At 40.2% G+C, this 15,099-nt stretch overlaps 2 protein-coding genes across 3 annotated transcripts; one reads left to right on the top strand and one right to left on the bottom strand.

The window, feature by feature from the left end:
• Positions 1-1,761: 1,761 nt before the first annotated feature.
• On the top strand, positions 1,762-5,098 carry mogat3b (monoacylglycerol O-acyltransferase 3b). Its single transcript, XM_026182052.2, has 8 exons — positions 1,762-1,863; positions 2,304-2,394; positions 2,544-2,651; positions 2,981-3,051; positions 3,441-3,645; positions 3,946-4,120; positions 4,195-4,379; positions 4,463-5,098. Exons 2-8 carry the CDS (start codon positions 2,313-2,315, stop codon positions 4,615-4,617), a joined length of 981 nt encoding a protein of 326 aa, XP_026037837.1. The 5' UTR covers positions 1,762-1,863; positions 2,304-2,312; the 3' UTR covers positions 4,618-5,098.
• Positions 5,099-5,158: 60 nt separating this feature from the next.
• On the bottom strand, positions 5,159-12,873 carry srrt (serrate RNA effector molecule homolog (Arabidopsis)). 2 transcript variants are annotated; one of them, XM_026182050.2, is made up of 20 exons: positions 12,729-12,873; positions 11,758-11,876; positions 11,412-11,540; positions 11,184-11,330; positions 10,848-11,036; positions 8,993-9,162; positions 8,641-8,822; positions 8,461-8,568; positions 8,214-8,370; positions 7,953-8,101; positions 7,787-7,848; positions 7,606-7,684; positions 7,292-7,483; positions 7,032-7,202; positions 6,749-6,902; positions 6,265-6,458; positions 5,922-6,078; positions 5,723-5,815; positions 5,509-5,622; positions 5,159-5,392 (listed from the first exon to the last, which is right to left on the bottom strand). In XM_026182050.2, the coding sequence occupies exons 1-19, from the start codon at positions 12,831-12,833 to the stop codon at positions 5,516-5,518; spliced, it is 2,664 nt and encodes an 887-aa protein (XP_026037835.1). In that variant the 5' UTR covers positions 12,834-12,873; the 3' UTR covers positions 5,159-5,392; positions 5,509-5,515. The 2 variants fall into 2 exon arrangements, with proteins under 2 accessions (XP_026037835.1, XP_026037834.1); XM_026182049.2 differs by having other exon boundaries at positions 5,520-5,622.
• Positions 12,874-15,099: the final 2,226 nt, after the last annotated feature.

Genomic DNA, 15,099 nt, shown 5'->3' with positions numbered 1-15,099 from the left:
TGACCATGCAGTGAAAGCAAAAAATATTAGAGGACATCATAATATTAAATGTGAAAATACCCACTGTTTAGTGCAGATATATTTTCTTTCATATTTCCCGGTGATGTGATCAAACACTGGCATTTTCCTTTTTCTTTCTTTTTTTTTTAAGGTCGTTGTCACATGACCAACTAGCCAACACATGGCCTGTGTGAGGCTGACACGCCCCCTAAAGTCAACGGGAGACTATATGGGTGACTGGGTTGGAGTTAAAAGTGAATCTTTCAGATATCTAGATTAGGAGTGCTCCCTCTTGAGAAACACGCTGTAATCATGTGTATCGGTGGAATCTTTGGACTGCCACAAGTGGAGCCGTGAATCCAAAGTCCAAGTTTAGGTTTGATTAAAACTTTTCTAAATATTGATCAGTCACTGTGTTGGATGTTTATGTCATATGCATCTATCGCTGTTGGAGCCTAAAGATGATCTGCTGGGATAAAATCTGGTGTTAGCCCATTTAGGATTAATCTAACTTAAAAGCACATGCATGCTGACCGTACACCTGCACCTGACACATTCCTTAAAAGTCATGTCCATAACTAACAGATTATTATCACTGTTATCAGTCAACAGTGATATTGCAACATTAGCAGCATAGGTTCAGAGGCCCAACCAGAAGAAAATCCAAGCCTTTAATGTGCAGTAGACAGGACATGAAACAAAATAATCAAATTTTTCTATGTTTAAACGGCATGGTGCTGAGCCTGGACTGGCCAGTACAGTAGCAGATGACAGAAACTTCTCCACTGCACAGGATATATAAAGTCAGTGAAATAGAGATGGACCCAGTGGGACTTTAGCTCTTTATATGATTAAGGATCAGAGCAGTTGAGTGGTGGTTAGTGTTATGAGAAGTGGTGTGGCAGTATATCTACAGTACTTCAAATGTCTGCTTTGTGTTTTGTATTCATGTTGTTGTTTTTTTCGTGGATGCTGATGGAGAAAACCGCCACTTGAGAAAGTCAGATTTTTAAAAATTGCTCCCCTTATTCAAATTTTTCAAAATAAAGTATAAGATTTTGCATTAAATCTTTGATTGACAGGAGCAAATATGCAAGAGGAGGAGAGCAAGGTCTGTGCTGTGGTTTATTTCTGAATGTCTCATTTTTAATATCAGTTTGTCAAAAAAAACTAACTTGATCAGTCTGAATCTAAGCCTCACTCTTTCCTTATTTGATCCTATATGCCAAACTATTTCACTGTTGCTATACCAGTTCATTATTCCTCATTATTTTACAATAGAAATCTCTCAGTGCTGCATAGGGCACAATCACTTGACTTTCCTGAACCATGCAGGAAATGCTGAGCTTTCAGGGCAGAGCCTTATCACCAGGCAGGCATGTAGAAATGATCTCAGTAAATCAGTGAGCAAGAACAACATTTAGGAGAGAAACACATTCATGACATTTACAGTAGCAGGAAAATCAGCATCAGCTCATGAGAAGACTTATAGGGAAGTCTGCTTTATGTAATTTACAAGTGAAGTGGCTGTGAAGCTGCATGAGACGATTCCTAGAAATAACACCAGCTAAAGAGACTGACATGTAATCCTGATGATCACCACACCAAAGACAAAAAGGACAAAATCAAATTAAATCACTGTATGTAAAAGTACAAAGATTAAATAACTGCAGTATCTTATTAAATCCCATTAACGTTTGCTGTGTTTATCTCTGACATAAGTTACTTGTGTCACAAAGTATTGGGTGAGTGGAGTTGTTATCAGCAGCTGTACACGGTCTGGTCAAAGTGCATAGTGCTGATCTGCGGGGAAGCAACGAATCTGCATCCATTCAAATTAACTTTGGAATTAACTCTACTAAGGTAAAATACAACATTTTATGGAACTTTGCAGCATAAAAATTGCTTTTGGTTAGGGTTAGGTCTTGTTTTACGGCATTACTAGGCTGGGCTGCTAATAGTTTAACTTTTAAGCAGGTTAAAAAAAAAATCTAGCATGTAAGTTTGCCTGTGAGCTTGTTCATAAGCGAGTCATTTGATCAGGCTCCTGCATGTCTGCCAAGGTTTCAAGCCTCTTTCTTCCCTAAAGGAAGTTTAAGAGTACATGCTTATGTGCTGGTCATCAATGAAATCGGTTGTCTGTCATAAAGTCATCTATTTAAAATTTTATGATCTTGGATAAAGCCACTTTTGTCGTTTCAAAGGCCATACGCTATACTATTCATTACAGTCGTGACCTTTACTAAATGAGAGTCCGCATTAAAATGTTATTGATAGCTGAAAAATGATGGTTTGGCCTCCAGGTTGCAAGAATGACTCGAGAAAAAACTCAGCTGAAGGAGTTTTTAGAGTCAATAAGTGTTCTGCAGTGGGTGCTAAGCTTTCTCCTCTTGGGTAAGAAGTTGCCATACTATCCTTTTTTAATGATTTCCTAACAAACATCAGTGTATTAATTGCATTATTAATTAACTCATAAAATAAATCTCTTGCTCCTTCCCAACTCCAATGCTGGTCGACATGGCATGAAAAACATCCATCTCCAGGAGTGGCTTGTATCATACTGATGGTGTATCTTATGTTTACCTCTCTGTGGCCGCTGTCTGCTCTCTACTTTGTATGGTTGGTGATGGACTGGCATAAACCCGAAAGAGGTAAAGAAATTCAAGTATGCATGAAAATAATGACGATACAAAAAACAAAATATGCAGTTTATACACTAATAAAAGGCCTACCTTTTAAAGTGTGTAACAGCACACTCAAAAATTATGATTTACAGTATATGCATGTATACTGGCTACATTAAATGGGTTTGCTGCTTAAAAATAGCTTTATTTTAGTTTTACCATTGTTTTTATAACTCTTAGTATTTAGTATAGTTTTTGCATACCAGTGATCACATCAGGATACTCTTTAGCTTTGCTAACGTGCACTGTGAAACTGGGACACTCAGTGTTTCTAAGGTTTTCAATGTCTCCATCAGGGGGCAGAAGAACGATGTCTGTGAGAAAGTGGAAGGTATGGGAGCACATGAGAGACTACTTTCCCGTTAAAGTAAGTTTTGGGTAAATATCTTTAGATCTGTTTATTTGCTTCTAACACACAGATGCTTACTGTGTACAGGACAGCTAATATTTTCAAAAATCTCAAACCCTATGAAATGTCCAACTGAATTCCATGTTGGGATGTTTTTGGGGTACGGAAAGATACATTTTTACTCCAGTGCACACTTGAAGCACTGGAAACCTAAAATCCTGTTATTAGTCTTTACAAAGAGCATATTATATTTGAGGCCCTCACACAGGGCACGCAGTCAAAAGCCTGCAAGAACAAGTGTCTAATCTTTGCCTCAGTCAGATGAGTGAAAATGGGCATGGCTGTTTAACAGCAGCAACATCCGTGATCACCAACATTAACCCTCTTGTGTCAATGTTCTTTCTTAGCTGGTCAAGACAGCAGAGCTGAATCCAAACAAAAACTACATCCTAGGTTCTCACCCACATGGCATCATGTGTACTGGAGCCTTTACCTGCTTCAGCACGGAGAGCTGTGGCTTTGCTGAGGCATTTCCCGGCGTGCGAGCCAGCCTGGCGATGCTGGCGGGCCTGTTCAGGATACCATTCTTTAGGGAGTACATCATGAGCGCAGGTATTTATCGCATGTTTTAGCAAGGGGACTAAACTACTCCGTTTCTTAGTCCGAGAAGCATTTTGCATTAGGCCGAAACAGCAGTTTATTGATCATACTACAGTATACAGTTCATGTTCTGCAGAAAAAAGTGATTTTACTTTGTGGAATGCAAATGGAAGAAAGAATACCTACATGTTACTGATGCTAACTGAATTTGAAAGCCTGTTGACAGTGTAGACCTGCATGTTACAGCTTAACAAAAAAGTCCCTGTTATGCTCCTGACCTGAACTACTTCTGTTCTTACTCTGTCTGATAAGGACTTTACCCAGTCAGCAAACCAAGCCTGGTCCACCTCCTTTCAAAAAGCGGCAAAGGGAATGCAGTGGTAATTGTGATAGGGGGCGCTGCCGAGTCTCTGGCATCCTCTCCCGGACTCAACACAGTGGTCATGAAGGAAAGAAAGGGATTTGTCAGACTGGCCCTTGAGTTGGGGTGAGAATTATACACTAAGAAAGAAAATATACAAATATGTAAAACACTGAAACCTGAACTCTGACCTTCCACAGTGTTGATCTGGTGCCCGTTTATTCATTCGGGGAGAATGAGCTCTACCAGCAGGTGATTTTCGCAGAGGGCAGTCTGTGTCGCAGGTTACAGGACTTGTTTAAAAAAATCATGGGCTTTGCACCGTGTCTCTTTGTCGGTGAGCGCTTTGTTCTCATGCCCTACAGGACTCCAATCACGACTGTTGGTGGGTATTTTATTATTCTTTAAATAGCCAATACCACTTTTATGTACTGAGCCCATTTTATTCTCACACTGTACTCTTTTCAGTGGGAAGTCCAATCTCAGTGCCAAAGCGTGTCACGCCCACAGACGAGGAAGTCGACCATTATCACAGACTTTACATGCAGGCCCTTTCCAAATTATTCCACGAACACAAGGTCAGCTGCGGACTTTCAGAAAATCACGAGCTTCGGATAATTTAGATATTTTGACATAAACTGTTTGCACCAAATACGACTTGGAGTCACTATGGATCTGACGTGATGGACCTATATTAACATTGAAGGTTTCCTGTGATCATCAGTCTATAAAAATGTGCCTGTATTTAAAACTGCTCATCACATGTTTTAAATAATTATGACGTGAAGCCTTTATGTGGCACTGCTGTTTGTATGGAAAACACTGGAGGATTATTAGTTTAATCATGTTTGGCAATAATTTTAACAACATATTGAAAAAAATATTCTCACGTGTTTCTGAAAGCTGTACATATTTGGAATGATTCAATTATTATCTCATAACATGACATACTTTTCCTTTTTTGTTTGCATTATTAAAACAATCCCACTAGTTTTCATGAACAAAAGAAAAAAATCTTACTGGATATTGTGTTGTTTTGAGCTGTACCCCCCCCCCCAAAAAAAAGCTGTGTATTATTTAAGATCCACTAAAAAATTATGATGCGCTTTGTCACAGATTACTTCTTTTTATATCAGATCGACTTCACAAGTAATTTAATACTTATTACTGTAATTTGATCACAACTTTATTAATGAATCTGTTTACAGCAGTTCTGGTTGCACAATAATTACAAAACAAGCCTTTTAAGAAAAGAAATAATCTCATTACTCCAAAAAGCAGGCAGAACACAACACTGGTAAAGAGCAAAAAATGTGAACCTTCTAAAAGAAGTCCATATCATCTGGTGCATCCAGGTCACGGTACTCAATGATGTTGCGTGGGTCACCTCGTGACATTCTGCAATGGATGGCAATGCAAACAGAAAAACAGTAGAAACGATCTTTTAAAGGGAGTTTCAAACTTCCACATTAGCAGAAAAAAGAAAATGTTTGTAGCAAAATAAAGACACGTACAGCGGTCTCACCTGATGTTGCGCGGCTTACCCAGGTATTCACCTTGTCCGCGGAAGTTGTCATAGTTGCCTCTGCCTCCACCATATTGGTTGGGTGGATAAGGAGGCCCACCAGCTTCAAAAAATGATTTTAATTTGAAAAAAGAAAAAGTGTTGCGACTTGACTGGAAAGCACATTCTCATTTTTAGTATAAAAGGGTAAATTCAGAACATACCACCGTAGCCCATCAGAGGAGGACGAGGCTGTGCAAAGCCCATTGGACCCTGAGGACCTTGGGGAGGAAACGGCATACTGGGACTGAGCAAACCTGCGAGATGAAACGGGCCCAGTGTATCTTTTTCTTACTATTCTGTTTATCTCTGTTGAAGAATATCTGTAGTTCTGGGTTTACTAGACAAAAATCTCAAACCGACCTTGGCTTGGGCCTGGAAGAGGAGGAAGTTTCATCTCTGGCAGGGATGGCCTCTTGGCATCCATCAGGAAATTGTTGAAGAAACTAACCTCCTTTTTCACTTCTTCAATTTTATCCCCATGTTTGTTGAGGATGTGCTTCCGTACAAACTCTGGACCCTTGAATTTGATTTGAAATAAAAAAAATAAAAAATATATACAGAAATAATTCTTGATTATTATTTTTTTTAAATTACAACAGAACTTCTAACAAAAACTACTGGTATATCTCCTTTGTGTTTAATAAAATGCATTGACTGTGGTCATGCTGTACAGTCCTGAATACTATTCATTCCAAGTGCCAACCTTAAATTTCTTTCCACTTAGAGGGCAGAGCCATTTATCTTTTCCCAGTTCTTGTGTGTTGGCAGACACAAACTTCTCCACTTCTTCTTCAGGGTCCTTGCGGCCCATCTTCACCCCCTCTTCTTCAGACAAGACTTCTTTTAAACTAAACAAGGGGGCCAACTTCTCCTCCATCATTTTCTCCCACTGTTGCACTGTTGAATGAGGGGATGTCATCTTATTAAATTCTGAATCAACACAAACTTTAAAATCCTCACTTAAACTTTTTTTTGCAATCTGCATTGCCTACATTTTGCACTGTTTATGATAGGTGGCAAAATAGTCTAAGCACAGCAAATGTTTAGCTAGCAAACACAACAGTTAAAATTCACGTCAACTTCAGGATGTTGGAAGATTCATTTTCACTACAGCTGAGTCAACATTTACGTTTTCATCCCAGAGGTCTCTTTTGTGTCACGTAACATGAAAAGGGAAGAACACTGACCTTCTCCATGTGTGATGCGGTTGGGAGGAATGGGTCCACGTACATGAATCATGCCGCATCGGTTGGGCATTTCATCCTCACTGGGGTATTCACAGGTGTTGTAGTAGTCAACTGAGTGCACAACACGGAGGTACAAGACCAAACGATCCAAAACCTGAAACAACACATGGTAAAATTGACAGGCCTAGCACAGTGAAGATACAAATGGAGAAACCCACTTTTAAAAGAGAAGATCAGATGGATATTATATCTTAAACTGTTCTAAGTGTGGTAAAGGAATGACCTTGACAAGTTTGTCATCCCTCTCAACAGTCATCTCTGCAGGGTTTCCTTCCTTGATGCCCTCCTCAGAATCCATTCCACTCCCGGAGCCCAGAAGCTCCTCCTCCTCAGCACTGACCTCCTCTATCAGGTAATCGGTAATATTCTTCAGGATGGGGTTCTGCGCTGGCAACTGTGGAAATAAAAAAAACCCACAAATGATGATGATGGTCAAATAACTTGAGAAAAATCAGTTAAATTGCATGGGTACAGGTACTATACCTCACTGCTCTGCCCTTCTTCCTGGGACTTGTTGCTCCAAAGTTCCCCTTTCTCATCTAAGGCATGAATGAGCTTGGCAGCCAGCTTGATGTCATTGCGGAGAATCTGCTTGTGCTGAGTAATGCCATTAACATTACGCACCCTCCGAGCCAGGTCCCTGTTCACCCCCGGTGCCAGTTCACAGTCTCGCAGCTGTGAAGGGTAAAAACAGACTGGTAAAGGCCTCAGCTGAAATTTGAACGATCTCTGCATCTCTAAAGCCACCTGCAACACAAAGTTATAGCAGTGCCAACACTTATGACTGGTGCACTTACCCGAATGTTCTGAAGGTTCCAACAGACTTCTTTGATGTTGACGCTACGGTCAAATGTCACCCAGCAACGTCTGAAAAACCTGAGACGGTGCAGGTTTCATGTCAAAGTAATGAATGACTACACTAATCCAACCATTTACACTTTAGTGTAGCAAATAATGCCAAGTTTTCATTTTTCATACCTGCGCTCTGGATGGGGATCAGACAAGCAAACACGCAGAAACCCAGGGTAACGTCGACACAGCTGAGAAGAAAAAGAAACCACGCTCAGTTTAAACCAGGACACGTATCTGTTTAGTGCACTTAAAGATCTGGACCTGATAGGTATGCTTCTTTTATACAACTCACAGCAATAATCTCAGCCTTGGAGATGGTGGGAGCGATGCTTCTCATGAACAGAGAGCAAGTCCTGTGGAGAGGCCGTGGTCTAGGAGAGTCGTCTTTGGGCTTTTTCTCTTCCTTCTTGTCCTCCTCGGAGTTCTCCTTGGGTTTCTCCTCTGGATCATTAGACAGGAAAGGGAGATTTATTTGATGAGTGCTAAATTACAGAAAGATACATATTATACTCCTGAAAATGTATAACCAGACACTACAGGCATGATTTCTCACCTTCACCTTCCTCTTCCTCCTCATCCTTGTCTTCCTCTTCCTTCTTCACTGGTTTGTCAGAGCAGTTAGAGTTGAAGTCTGAATCTGAGTCCGAGTCACTCTCTGACGCGCTGGCTTCATCATCGCTGTCCCCGCTGCGCTTCCTCTTTCTTCTTGGCTAAACAATCAAATTGAAAAACAATCAGGCCAGTTCAATTTATTTCTTTCTCTTGGTAAGAACTAATTCAGTATCAGAAGGAACACTTACTTTCTTAGGTTCAGGAATTTCTTTTGCTGGTTCTTTCTCTGCCTCCTCTTTCATATCCTCTCCTTCTGCTGTGGCAGCTTTCTCTGTGCTGGCTGAGTCACTACCCTCCTGTGCCACAGTTCATTGTCATCAACAGAGCCTCATGAAATGTCTACCGCCTGTCTAACAGAGCACACATACCTTCTCATTTCTGTCTTTCTCCACTGGTTTGCAGTCACTACCCAAAGCTTTGAGGTCTTCTCTCTTGGAAACTTCAGTGCCCCTGGAAATAGATGCTGACTTCTCTCTGTCTTCTTCCTCTTCAGATGGCAGATCCAAGATGCGAAGATCATGGTCTGTGCCCCCTTCCATTTTTATCACAGCTGAAATGCAGAAAGAACGTTATGGTTCAGCCATAGAAGTACTCTTCTAAGTACAATCCATGCAATTAGGTCAGATCATTTTTGCTTTTATTGTAAAAGCAGACTTAATTGTAGATACAAATGAAAACTCCACAGGTTAACAATGCTCTTTAAGTTGTTTGAGACCTCACCTGCATCCAAAACTTTGATGATGGCTGGGGTCTGTTCAATGTCCAGGGAGACATTATCAAACCAGCCGTTCTCCATTAGGAAAATGAACACATTCAGGCGGTTGTGCAGAGCCCTCTGGGCCTCTGCCTTAAGTCGTCTGGCCTCATCAGGGTGGTACTTGGATCGGAACCTGTGTCCAGAGTTGGGCGTCCACAACAGATTGGGGAGAGAATGATGGGGGTTGGGATGAGCGGGAAGCAAAAGTTAGAGAACAAATAAATATTACAAGCCTACGTTACATCTGTGTATTTTACACTTTTTTTTTTAAGTTTCTTCTAATCACATTTTTAACAGAACATTTATTCTGAATAGGGTTTTTTTATGTTAAACAACTCCAATTCAATAAGCAATCTAGCATATGACAAAACTTTAATTTGTCTTCAGTATATCCTAGTTATTATAATTTTCTGTAATTCTATGTTTTGACTGTGGTCTTCATAGCCAATTACTCAACAATGTTAGAAGATTTGAGATTAACTCACCAAAAAAGAAAGAAAAAAAAGGCAGGAAAAAAACAACAGAGATGATCAAATTAAACATTTACATATTCAAAATGTCACATTAAAAATGTTAGCATTAAGTGGACTACAGTTACCTTTTGTTCTGCCAGTTTAATAACAAATAAATACAGAGAGCGGGGTCTCTTCTGTGAAAGTGCGCTCCACTTCACCCCAATGGTGTGTCTGTATGCACACAAATTCGGTTTTGGGATTTGATCCGAATATAAAAAGAAAATTGTGTCGAAAAAGGATAAAACAAGAAAAAAAAAAAATTTCCGTGTGCGGACGACTACATGGCTGTCTATCTAAAATCCCTGTTACTGTGTGTCTAAGAGCAACTGCATTGTGCGCAGTGCATGCCCTGTCTGTCTAAGACCGATTCTTGCGGATGAGCTCCACTTTTTCTCATCTTGAAAAAAATCGTCGTCAACGTAGTAGTTGAAATGAAGGGAAGAAAATGGGTTATGACAAAACAGAATAATTTTGCATGATACCTGTGAAACAAGTGTCAAAGCATTAACAGACAGCACACAATTACAAATCTTGTGTTACTCCAAATAAGACAATCAACCCAAGGAACAAAGACGTTTTGGTCAAAGCACCAAATGATGACTTTAAACAATTTCGTTACATGAGAGTGACAATAAACAATTAACACACATTACTTCCTAGATTTTTTTTTCTATACCCAATGTTTGACTAGTGATAATATTTGTATTCCTGCCTAAGGAGCTATGGATATTTATGGATAAAAAAAAATTAAACTCCTAAAATACATTTATAACAAATATAAACTAATGTTGAAATTGGGTTGATTTTCTTATTTTGTCAACAAGTACTATAGCAACAGTCATTAGTTATAAATTAACTGTGTGTGCCTGGTCCTCGTACTGGGTGAAACTGTCATACCAAACGCCTTTCCACTGCTTTTAATTTGTGTGCATTAACAGCACCAGAGTTTAACAAGAACATAACGGAGATGGCATATACATGCACCTTGTTTTAATGTACCAATTTCATTAGCCATCAATTACAAATAAAAACATCATCTGAATTTTTGAATAGAATTCTAAGATAAACCCACCAAAAGGACCAGGCTCAGCCTATTATATTTGCCTTTAAATAGCAATTAAACCTAAAATGATGAAAAGGCCAATAAAGAAATAAAGAGCCAATTATATTTGGTGAGGACAACAAAAAATAACAGCTTAAGTAATGCTAATGGATCTGTCGATGCAATAATTATATTATGACTATAATAAAAAAATTATATTCTTGATAAGGGCTTATGTAGTAAAGGCATCTGAGATCGTACCACTCTTCATCTTTATGAGCCAAAAAGAAGTCCTGCATCTGCTGTCGCCGGAAGTCGATCTTGTACTCATTGTAGCGTTTGACGGCCTCAGTCTCATCCACAGAATCATCTAAGGACAGCAGAAACTCCTTAAAGCTCTTCATTATTGGAGGAGGAGGACCTAAGTCCAAGTCGTGGATGTTACCAAGCCTAATGAAAGAAAGATATGTTGGATGGAGCTTTGACTAGCCAAGAAGCTAGTTGGCAAAAAGACATATCTGAGGTAACAACATTAAAAATATCTTTAAAGATATGTAAAGTAACATTTAACTTCAAAACTGAACTTAAATTAATTACCTGGCCTGAATGGGGATGCCTTGATGAGGCTGCATGAGGTGCATGTCGGGATGGCCCCAATGTTGTGGTGGTCCATAGCTGGGCCCTCCTCCACCACCATAACCCAAGTCATACCCACCACGGTAGGGGTCTCCACCATGGTCATCCCTGCCAGGAACGGATAAGGGGCTTTAAGTAAAATAAAAGATGGTTACAGACATTGTGCAATAGTAACATTGCAAATCCTACCAGTCTCTTCTCATGCGTTTCTGCTGGGGACTCATGTCGTGTCTGGGTGGGGTAAATCTCTCCCTTCGACCTCTATCATAATCCCTGTACTCTCCACGACTTCGCCGCTCCCTGCCTCTATCCCACTCCCTGGACCAATGATCACAATCAGAGGAAGGAGAGAAAACATGAGGAAAGAAAAAAAAGGTAAGAAACACACAAGTCTATCTTTAATATCCACTTTACTCAGTGTAAGAGCAGCAAAGAGCTACAATTTATTAGCATTTAGCTGTTCATCTGAATATGATTTGGCTGTATCAGGTTTCACTGAATCTGGCGTGTGCCCAATAGCATCTCTCTTTTTAACCTGTCATTCCAGTCATCTCTGCGCCGGTCCTCTCTCTCTCTTGAACGGTCATAGTCACTTCTCTCCCGTCTGAATTTGTCCCTTCTCCTGCGATCATGGTCATCATCACTGTCTCCCATCTGCACGAAGAAAGAAAATCCAGATCACGTGTAGTATCCATTGATTATTATTAAGATGGCTACAAGCAGAATCGTTTTAAGGAAGGTTTTACTTTTTATATTAAGACCTGATAAGTGCAAAGCGAAAGTTTATGATTTACATCTCAAAAGAAGAAACTGCTCTGATGTAACACAACTCAAAACACATGTGCATCTTCCTTTTAAGTGACAAGTCAGTAAACCATGTCAGCAAAATGCCCCCCATGAAGATTGTTCTCGTTGAATATTGTTCTCATTATAAGCCAGGGAAACTGTTTCCTTTATTTTGTCTTCAGTATGTGGGGTTGCCACATGGAGACCGGGACGGTGCTTATAACAAGTGACTATTAATATTTGACCTTCTAATTCAAAAGGATTTTGGTGACGGCAGTCATTCAAACAAGGGGGACCGTGAACAAGGAAATGCAGATAGTCTGTCACAGACGACGTGCGTAACTTGCCGTAAAGTAATTCCTTTGTCTTGCATAATAGCGATCATTGATATCATCAGACTGGGATTTACTAAATTTACAAAAAACAAAACAAAACAAACAAAAAGAAAGATCAAAATTAGTAGCTATCCGGAGATACAGGTTTGAGTCTTTCAGTCGAAACAAAACCTGTAAATTCGTGATTTAGGGCGAGTTAGGACCCTCGATAATGCAGCCATGTATCGTTAGCCACTACGCTAGCTGTGTGTTAGCTGAAAATAAAATGAAAGAAATAAAATTAAATGAAATAAACTGAATTACGGTCTCATTCTACAGACCTGTCTTATTCTAAATAACAGACCAACTGATATAACTGAGGAAAAGTCAATAATTACGATAATACCTTAACAATTACTCGTTGGTATGGTGATCTCGTTCGTCTCCCTCTTTCTCCGTAGCCTTCACGTCTTCTTGTTCTTCGCTTGGAAATTGGTGAACAACTAAACATGGAATTAGCGCCACCACCTGGTTTGGAGTGTAAGCCACAATTTATCACCTCCGCCTAGGTAGCGTTTACGTCAGAGGAGGAGCCAGACATTTGAAACACCCGGGGCTTAGCCCTAAAGGGTAGTATGCATGTGGGATTTTTTTTTTTTTTTTGAAGGGGGGGGGGGGGGGGGGGTGTAGAAATGACTGAAAGATTAATAGGCTCTGTTTTGAGTTTTGTTCAAAAAAGAATGACTTCATATAGGGAAATATATATATCACACATGCAGGACACCTTAAACTAGTTTTTTAATTAAGCAGCAAGACAGAACGAAGACTGGGCTGTATCAAGACACAGGGACTAAACCCCAATTCAACCAGACGCAGAACTGATCCAGAATTAAAACAGGACTACAACAGTTCAAAAGCAGGACTACTGAGGACTTAACCAAGACATAACCACAATCAGAACTAGATGATAGTAGCACTAAAAATCATCATAGACCTGCACTACACTTATTTATTTAATTCTACCAAAGTACAATATTTAGATTGAGAAAAGTTTATATAATTATTTAGCCTTGTTGTGCAAACAAGCCTGCAGAACTTAATAAATATAGAATTTGAAAAATAGCAAACCTAAAAAGAAACACTAGGTACGAGATACATGAGTACCTATGATACAGTGATACTTTTAGTAAGCAACCATTTGACTAACATGTGTGTCTCACCTGCTCTTGTTCATCTCTGTTCTGTCCTCATTCTCCATCTCAATCTCTGCTCCTCTCTCTCTCTCTTTGTGCTGACAATCATCAAATATACAGTTGAAACCAGATATTTACAAACTCTTCAGATCAAAACACAAACACTTTTTTAATTGTAACATCAAATCAGACTAAATGTTTATTTTTTTAGATTGATAAATATAAAAACATATTTGTTAACTTTAAGAGTAAAGAGAGAAACTGTCTGTGTTTTTTTAATTGTAAATGGCACCAAATTGTATTCAAACTGAGCCACACTTATGGAGCTCCACAGTTCTTTTCCTGGTGTTTTGGTTGACATCTCTTGATTTTCCCATGTCACAGAAACAGACTCTGTGTTTTGCCTTATATGCATCCACAGCTGTGCCACCAATTTACTCACATGGACTCTACTAACCTATCAGAAGCTTCTTCAGCTCAGAATGGAATCCTCTGGAGTTTTCTTATTAATTAACAATAAACTTAGTGTATATGTACTCCTAAATTTAATGAAAGTGATAAAAAATAGACAGCTCTGTCTCTCTTTATTCTGACATTTAACTAATTCAAAAGATATTTCAATATTTATCTAAAACAAAAGTTTACTCTAAATTGATGTTGTACAGTAAAAATGTTTTATGTTTTCTCCCTAAAGTGTATGTAAATATCTGGTTACAAATGTGAATATCCTGCTGTGTACTGAAATCCCTCTTGTTTTGCATAGAAATATACTGAACAACATACAAAGCATAATATATTGTAACGACCGTGGGTTAGTGGAGCTAAACTGGCTAAACTGCTCACTAGCTAAAACGGCTAGCGGGGCGCTAGCGGCTATCGCTACACTTCACAGCGAGTGGAGAGCGCTCGTGCCTCATACACCGCACGACCCCGAGCGTCTCAGCAGCAGACTGATAATCCCCAAATGATCCAGCAGGAGGCAGTAGTGGTTCACACCAGTCATTTATTTGCCGTATTTTTTCACACCACGTAACACTGCTGACACCGAACCCCTATCACGCTCCCACCACATAGAGTCGCGGTGTCAGCCAACTATGCCAATTCACCCCCCTCCACAGAACACACATCAACTTCACTGTGGCTTACATTAACATAACACTAACACAACATGCAAATCAACACATATGAACTAGCAGAACGATAGAAAACACAGAGACAACACAATACCCAGAATGTACCTGGCTAACAACCCCAGCCAGGTCATTACACAGCCCCCTCCCAAAAAGGTTTAGTGTCCCCACAACCTTAACTGTCCACAATGTAGTCCAGCAAATGTCCGGGCCGGCGTCGAGTACGCTTCGGCCTCGACTGGGAATCCATGGCGCCCCCCTCCGGGCCGGGCGTAGGGGGCGAGGAGTCCCCAGGCTGCACACCAGCCTGCGGGTTGGGGGCAAGCGGATGGTATGGCGCCAGCCGGTCCTTGTGTAGCACCACCCGCCTTCCCCGCCCCGGCATCCGGACTCTGAAGACCACCTCCGACAGCTGCTCCAGGATTTCGCCCGGGCCTTGCCAGTGGCTCATGAG

This window comes from Astatotilapia calliptera, chromosome 10 (assembly GCF_964374335.1).
Source record: "Astatotilapia calliptera chromosome 10, fAstCal68.1, whole genome shotgun sequence".
Classification (NCBI taxonomy): domain Eukaryota; kingdom Metazoa; phylum Chordata; class Actinopteri; order Cichliformes; family Cichlidae; genus Astatotilapia; species Astatotilapia calliptera.
Note: the sequence above shows the minus strand (reverse complement) of the source record. Positions and strands in the feature narration are given on the sequence as shown.

Excerpts from the sequence above, each read along its gene's own strand:
- mogat3b (XM_026182052.2), top strand. The coding sequence starts at position 2,313 with ATGACTCGAGAAAAAACTCAGCTGAAGGAGTTTTTAGAGTCAATAAGT. Across the intron at positions 3,052-3,440 it reads GAGACTACTTTCCCGTTAAA|CTGGTCAAGACAGCAGAGCT; the intron begins GTAAGTTTTGGG and ends GTTCTTTCTTAG. Across the intron at positions 4,380-4,462 it reads GACTCCAATCACGACTGTTG|TGGGAAGTCCAATCTCAGTG; the intron begins GTGGGTATTTTA and ends TACTCTTTTCAG.
- srrt (XM_026182049.2), bottom strand. The coding sequence starts at position 12,833 with ATGTTTAGTTGTTCACCAATTTCCAAGCGAAGAACAAGAAGACGTGAA. Across the intron at positions 8,569-8,640 it reads AGAAAGACAGAAATGAGAAG|GAGGGTAGTGACTCAGCCAG; the intron begins GTATGTGTGCTC and ends ACTGTGGCACAG. Across the intron at positions 6,079-6,264 it reads TAAGTGGAAAGAAATTTAAG|GGTCCAGAGTTTGTACGGAA; the intron begins GTTGGCACTTGG and ends ATCAAATTCAAG.